Source organism: Terrapene carolina, unplaced genomic scaffold, assembly GCF_002925995.2.
Source record: "Terrapene carolina triunguis isolate 2854851 unplaced genomic scaffold, T_m_triunguis-2.0 Scaffold998, whole genome shotgun sequence".
NCBI lineage: Eukaryota > Metazoa > Chordata > Testudines > Emydidae > Terrapene > Terrapene triunguis.
Genome location: NW_020665349.1, coordinates 1,269,490 through 1,276,530, shown reverse-complemented (window position 1 = coordinate 1,276,530; position 7,041 = coordinate 1,269,490). Strand labels below are relative to the sequence as shown.

The following is a 7,041-nucleotide window of genomic DNA, read 5'->3' as shown; positions in this document are numbered from 1 at the left end:
GGGTGGGGTGCAGGACTCCGGTGACCAATGGGCTGCCTTGGTAGGAGGCAGAATTCCAGATTAGCGGGACCAGTAGGTGGTGAGTGGCTGGAGTCTGACCCCAGTGCCCGCTCCGGCGAGGCAGGGAGCAGGGTCCCGCGATGGACGGGCCAGCGGTCTGACCCCGCAAGGGGAGGTGAGCAGCTGGGATCCACGTGCCCAGCGTGGAGGGGGTGAAGCCTCAGCAGTGTCTGCCCCGCCCTGACTAGCTGGTGCCTCTGCTGCTCGCCCAATGCCCGTGGGCTTTGCACGGCTCTAGCTGTGACCCTTACCTTGCTCTGGTACACACTGTCCAGCCTGTCTTTCAGACGCCGCACCCAGTGGGCATGGGGCGGGGCACAGAGCTGCTTGCCCCTCATGGTGATAAACCTAACACACAACAAGGAAACAAATGGGGACAGCTGACCAGGACGCTCCGCATCAATCAAACCAAGCTGCCTCCGTCGCTCCCCTCCTCCACTCCTCTGCCTGGAGCCGCTCCCTGGCGCTCTGTTATTCCAGGTGCTGCAGCCTATGGGGCCTTCCGGGCTGGCTGCCAAGTCGGGCTACATCTGGCGCTGCCGGCCCAGGAAGGGCTGGTGCACCACAGCCGGAGCACCCCAGTGAATGACCATCTTTAAAGCTTTTCTTCTCACAGCCCCCTGCAAGGCCTGTTATCCTCATTCCACCCGGGGGAAACTGAGGCACTAAACCCTGCAGTGACTTGCCCAGGGTCACTCTGGGAGTCAGCGACAGAGCAAGGAACTTGTACAGCAATAGGGCCAAAGGCTGCCGTGCCTGCTGGGCAGAGCCGCGTAGGGGCTGTGGCGAGGTCAGAAGCAGAAATGGTGCCAGCCCCGGGCAGAGGCGGTCGCTATGCTATTCCTGCTCTGGCTAACCTGAGCGCCTGCTCAGGATCCCGCAGGAGACAGCCTGTTCTCCTGGGACCCCAGCCCCATTTCAGCCTCACGCTGGGCGAATTGTCCGAACCAAGGCCCCCAGCTGTCCGAGGCTCCCCCCGACTGACTCCAGCTGGCAATCCAGAGCCGCCCGGGCTGGGAAGTGACAGCGGTAGCGTAAGAGGAGCTGAAATCCGGCTAGGGCCCATCGGCTGGGGAGTCACGGGGGTGGCCCCAGGCTGGCTCTGACCCGTCGCGTTCAGCTCTTGTGGTGCTCGTCACGCCGGACACGCACCGGTCGTGTGCAGTAGGAAGCCGAACTCTCCCAGCTGCAGAGCAGCTATGGGTCAGGCCTGGAGCAGGATGGGCTCGGGGGGGGGGGGGGGGGGGTTGCCTAGGCCCCGCTCCAGCAGAGCACTGTGCTCCCGGCAGCCTGGCTGAGTGTGACAGGAGGCTGCAAAGCCTCTGGTCTGTCTGGCTGCCCCCCAAATCCCTTTGATCACAGCAGGGCTCCGACCCCCCCACACACACCCACACCCCCAGACTCCCAGCACTGAGAGCAATGGCCGGGGGCCAGGCTGAGAGGCTGGTGTGCGTTGCACGGTGGGAGGCCGGAACGAGGTGTAAATGACACCTCCTGGCCACCTCTGGATCCCTTCAGCACCGTGCCCAGGCCCTGCTTCCGCCTGGCATAGGGACGGGCCAGAGCTCCTTCCTGGCATGCACCAGCAGCTACCTGTCGGTGGGAGCCCAGCAGGGCCCGGGACCTGCACTGGGCACTCTCCAGGGATAGACAGCAAGCACGGTCTGTGCTTAAAGCAAGAGCCTGCCTGTTGGGAGACCTGCGTCCCCATGGCTAGCCCTGCCACAGCATCGCTGGGTCCCTGTGGGCACATCACCGCCCGGGCCTCAGTTTCCCTGTTTGCAGGCTGGAGAGGGTCGGCTTTCCCTGCTGCATGGGGCCGTGAGGTTTGGCTTGTTAATGGGAGTGGAAGGACTGTCGAAGGGGAGACTTATTGTGCTAATCACCAGCTGGACTGTCCCTCCCACCACATCCAAAAGGACTGGGCCACTTGCTGAGATACTCCTCTGGGGCCACTTCCTGTCCCCTGCCTTCCCATTGCAGCTGGGGGGGGGGTATTCTCAGAGCAAGCAGCTGGCAACCCTCACTTCTGCTCAGCTGCTGCCCTGGGCAAAGCTCCCAGAGTGCTGGGGGGAGTCTGGCAGTCATCATGGAGTTCTGCCTGGGCTCGCTGCGCCGTCCTGCAGGAGAGCTGGGCGCAGGAGCGGTGCAGGGTGGAGCTAGTGGCAGGAAAAAGCTCTGTGGATTCAGGGGGCTGGAGAAGAAGCCTCTGAAATTTCTCTGGGTTCCCGGCTTTGTTCTACCCAGCGCCCATCCCCGTGGTGTCTGATCTGCACTCTTCTCTCCCACCCTTTGTCCCCATGTCCCAGACCAGCCAGACTTCCCTCATGCCCCCCAGCAGCATCAGCGTGTCCCCTTCACGCTGCCCCCCAGCCGGCGTTCCCCAGAGCTCGGCGCCCCACGGCGCTCGGCGCTGCCGAGGGACTCACACCACGGCGTGGATGGGGCAGCCGTCGTGGATCCGCTGCACCGCGTAGTCCAGCACGATTTTGCGGGGGATGGGGACTTGGCTGGTTCTCAGGCAGCAGTCCAGGGCGTCGTTGCTGCCGGACGCTGGAAGAGAAAAGCGGTGGGAGCAACGGGCAAAGGGGAGAGGGAAGGGCACAGCCGCTGGGGCAGAGAGCAGGGGGCAGCCGGGTCCCAGCAAGAGTCCAACGTCCTGGAGATGGCTCTTCACTGGGGCAAACTGGCACCGTTCTTGTGGAGGCGTCGACATGAGAGACGGAAAAGCCCCGAGGTGGCAGCTCATCTGTCCCCCTGGTCAGTCAGGGCTTCCCTCCAGCCTGGGTGTGAACGCCTCCGCGCTGGGCCTCTCTGGGAAACCCCCTAGCCCAGTGGATCTGACGGCTAATGGGCACTCTCTGCCCTCACCCGGCCCCTCCCTCCTGGGCATCTCGAGCCCTTGAGAAACATGGGTGACCTGAGCCCCGGGAGCTGCGGGCACAAGGGCTGACCCCCCTGGAGAGACAGGGAGTGACGGTACAAGGCTACCTGCCAAGGGCATTAGCACAGTCTGTGGGAGAGCCAGGAATCGCCCCCAGCTCTCCTGGTTCCCAGCCGAGTGCACTGGGTGCAGCACCTTGCTCATGCCCCTGCAGAGCGAGCCGGCTATTGCAGGTCAGCACGGAGACGAGTCTGGAAACTCTCACGCGTGCCCCTGGGAGCTAGTGCCACGGAGCCATGACCAGCCCTGCACTGCTCTGCCGGGGGCAGCTCTGGGCACCCGCCTGCCCTGGATAGGCTGCCCTGCATGAGGCTGGTGGTCATGACCGGGGGGGGGGACACAGTGTTTTTGTTGTGTGGTGTGTGGTTGCTGGTGAGTATTTGCTTCAGGTTGGCCCAGTCCTCGCTTACAGACAGCCCCCCAACCTGAAGCAAATACTCACCAGCAACCACACACCACAGAACAAAAACACTAACCCAGGAACCAATCCCTGCAACAAAGCCCGATGCCAACTCTGTCCACATATCTATTCAAGGGACACCATCATAGGACCTAATCACATCAGCCACACCATCAGGGGCTCGTTCACCTGCACATCTACCAATGTGATATATGCCATCATGTGCCAGCAATGCCCCTCTGCCATGTACATTGGCCAAACCGGACAGTGTCTACGCAAAAGAATAAATGGACACAAATCTGACATCAGGAATCATAGCATTCAAAAACCAGTAGGAGAGCATTTCAACCTCTCTGGCCACTCAGTGACAGACTTAAAGGTGGCAATTTTGCAACAGAAAAGCTTCAAAAACAGACTCCAACGAGAAACTGCTGAACTTGAATTAATATGCAAACTAGATACCATTAACTTGGGCTTGACTAGAGACTGGGAGTGGCTGGGTCATTACACAAATTGAATCTATTTTCCCATGTTAAGTATCCTCACACCTTCTTGTCAACTGTCTGGAATGGGCCATCTTGATTATCACCACAAACGGTTTTTTTTCTCCTGCTGACAATAGCTCATCTTAATTAATTAGCCTCTTACAGTTGGTTGGGCAACTTCCACCTTTTCATGTTCTGTATGTATATATATCTCCTACTATATGTTCCACTCCATGCATCCGATGAAGTGGGCTGTAGCCCACGAAAGCTTATGCTCAAATAAATGTGTTAGTCTCTAAGGTGCCACAAGTACTCCTGTTCTAGTAACTAACTGAATCTCCCAGCGTGCCAGCAGCTAGCTCAGTACTACCCACTGCAGCCATTTAATAGAAGGGAAACTGAGGCACTGTGCAGTGATGTGACTTGCCCGGATTTACACAGCAAGCCTGTGCCAGAGCCAGGATTGGAGCCTGGGTCCAGATTCTCCCCACACAGGAACTCCTTCCTAGGGTCCTTCATCTGCCCCCAGGAGTCCTGCTCCTCGGCCCTTTGTTCGAACACCAAGGACGACGTCCGCTCTTAGCTCACGCAGTACCAAGCTAACCTGGAGAGAAGTGTCCCGGAGATGTAAAGGGCAGCTGGCGTTTCCCGCTCTGAACCCTCACCCTTGTTCCACCCAGCGGGCTTAGAGGCCGTCTGCGTGGCTGAGAGATGGGGCGCGCTCCAGAGCTCCCCACTCTGCTGTGCAGACACACGGATTTCACTCCCGCCCTCCTGCTGCTTGGCCCCTCGCAAAGCTCCTCTCGGCTCTTCCCTTAGTTCCTCTAGCAGCCCCCCTTATTCAACTCGGGTTGGTTCCCTGCTGACTGGAAACGCAGGCGTGAGTTGTACTGGGTCCTGTCCTGGGCTTTCTGTGCCTGTCGCCTCCTTGTGCCAGAACGAACATAAACAGGAGACAGCCGAATGCTATTAGCAAATGTCTTCAATAGCCGGAGACGGGGTGCTAGATGGGGGGGCTCTGAGTTACTGCAGAGAATTCTTTCCAAGGGGTCTGGCTGTGGGTCTCACCCCCCCGCCCCCCCGCCGGGATTCTGATTTGGTTTTACAGATTATTATTATTTCTCAATTGTTTCCAGCAGAGCCCACAATGCTCCTGGTGCTGTCCAAAGCCCAAAGAAGCCAGGATACCTGTCCCTCGTCTCCTTCTCTCGCACACCCCTTCCACACATATCCTTGCACACGCACACTCATGCTCACAACAGACAACACGTGCACAGGCATCCAGGACCCGATCCTCCCCCTGCCTTGTGCCATCAGTGACGTCAAACACTGCCAGCCTATCACAGACTTACGGTCTGGCCCTGGGCAAGTCGCGTCACTGCTCTGTGCCTCAGCTTCCCCCCTGCACAAGGTGAACAATGACAGCAGCCTCTTAGGTGTGATGAGGATCTGCTCATTAATGCCCCTGGGAAGGGGCTCTGGGGGAGCCTTATGGCTCCAGCCCTGCAGCACAGCACTTCACTGCGCCAGGCACACGGGGGGGGGGGCAGCGCCATCTCTCCCTTTGCAACTAGCACGTGCGTCATTTGCACACGGGTCTATTGCCGCCCCCTGCAGCAGGGGGGTCGTTTGCCTCAAGTCCCCAACCCCGAGAGACTTCAGAATGAACGGGACGCCGCGCTGCAGACTGGAGCGCAGGGTGCACTCGCGCGGGGGGGGGGCTAGCCGGCACTTAGAGGGGGCCGGCTCCTACCCTAACGGGCCAGTCTGTGAATGCTGGAAGGCTGCAGCGACATACAGCAGCAGAGGTGAGAGGAAGGGTGGCCCAGTGGTTAGGACGGCTAGCCTGGTGCTCAGGAGAACTGGGTGTGATTCCCCGCGAGACTTAGGGCCAGGTTTACCCCCCCCGCCCTGAAGTTCCCCCTCTCCGCGGGGGCTAATAGCATCTCCTAGCTCCCGGGGTGCGGTGGGGATAAATATACTGACGGTCGCGGGGCTCAGGTGCCCCGGCAGCGGATCTGTTGATACCTTAGCTGGAAAGTCAGCAGGCAGCCAAAGACCAAACTTACTAATCCAGAACGAACCAGTCAGACTTATTCTAAAGAGCCCGGGATGCAAGAGAGCAGGACCCAGGTCCATCTTACCTGGCGGGAAGCTCCACAGGGAGAGGGCCAGCAGGGCGAAGAAAGCCATGCTTCTAGCCAGCTCCATGCTCGGGCGGGCAGGCTGGGAGCCCAGGAGTAGCCTGCCGGGTGGAGTATGGACGGCGCTGTCAGCACGGTCCCTGCAGCTCTGTGAATCCTGCTGCTCCCGCTCCCTATTTATCCTGCAGCATCTCAGCTCTCACTTTCACTTCTGGGGGGGAGGCACTGACTCAGAAGGGCAGGTTCCATTTCCCCAATCCCTCTGTTTGCTTTCAGGCAGCCTGGCTCGTGGATAGCAAGAGACGGGCCAAACCACGGAGCTGCCGGCTCTGCAAACCCTCGTGGGTTGGTGAAGGGGGTTTGCAGAAACAGAGCTCAGGCTAGCTGGGTTTCAGGCCCCCATTTCATGGGACGCTGCCAGAGCTCTGGGGCGGGCTGGCGACATGGGGTGGGTATGGAGCCAGGGCTAAGCTGAAGGACCAATGACATCTTCTAGGCTCAGCCGGGGGGGTCTTTGCCCTGCCCTGGAAACCCCCAAAGAAGCTGGGACTCTTACCGTAAATGTCAACCAACCCAAACTGCATTGCAAGATGCCAGCCTCGTCGCATGGCCAAGCCAGCCCAGAGGGTCTGTGGGTACTGCAGGAGGTGGGCCGGATCAGCTGCACGGGGAAGCCCCCTGGGCTGGGGTCCAGGTTGGTTCAGCAGGGCCCTGCTCACAGGGGCTCCAACTGCCTCGCTAACGGTTCACCCCACCCCGCTCCTCAGCCTGCTGTGGGCTCTGCCCTTTGCTCTGGGGCCAGGGTGCGCTGCATTCACCCCGACGAACCTCCTTCCCTTGGCCTGTCTGCTCCCTGCTGGGCCCTCGAGAGAAGGGAAGAAAACCAAGGAGGACGCCCCATAAAGCCAGAGGGGGAACTCGGCAGTGTAGAAATCCCAGGGGAGAAGCAACGGGGGTTGAGACCCTCTCCCTCGGCCAGGGCAGGCCTGTCACCTAGGGAATGCTCCC

At 60.0% G+C, this 7,041-nt stretch overlaps 1 protein-coding gene across 1 annotated transcript in view; it reads right to left on the bottom strand.

The window, feature by feature from the left end:
* Window positions 1–6,100, bottom strand: part of LOC112106304 (C-C motif chemokine 19-like) — a 7,582-nt gene extending 1,482 nt beyond the window's left edge. The window contains exons 1-3 of the mRNA XM_024199464.2: window positions 6,034–6,100; window positions 2,490–2,613; window positions 312–408 (exon numbers count right to left, since the gene is read on the bottom strand). Coding sequence (XP_024055232.1) covers window positions 312–408; window positions 2,490–2,613; window positions 6,034–6,100 — 288 coding nt within the window. The remainder of the gene's footprint in view (window positions 1–311; window positions 409–2,489; window positions 2,614–6,033) is intronic.
* Between the last annotated feature and the right edge of the window lie 941 nt (window positions 6,101–7,041).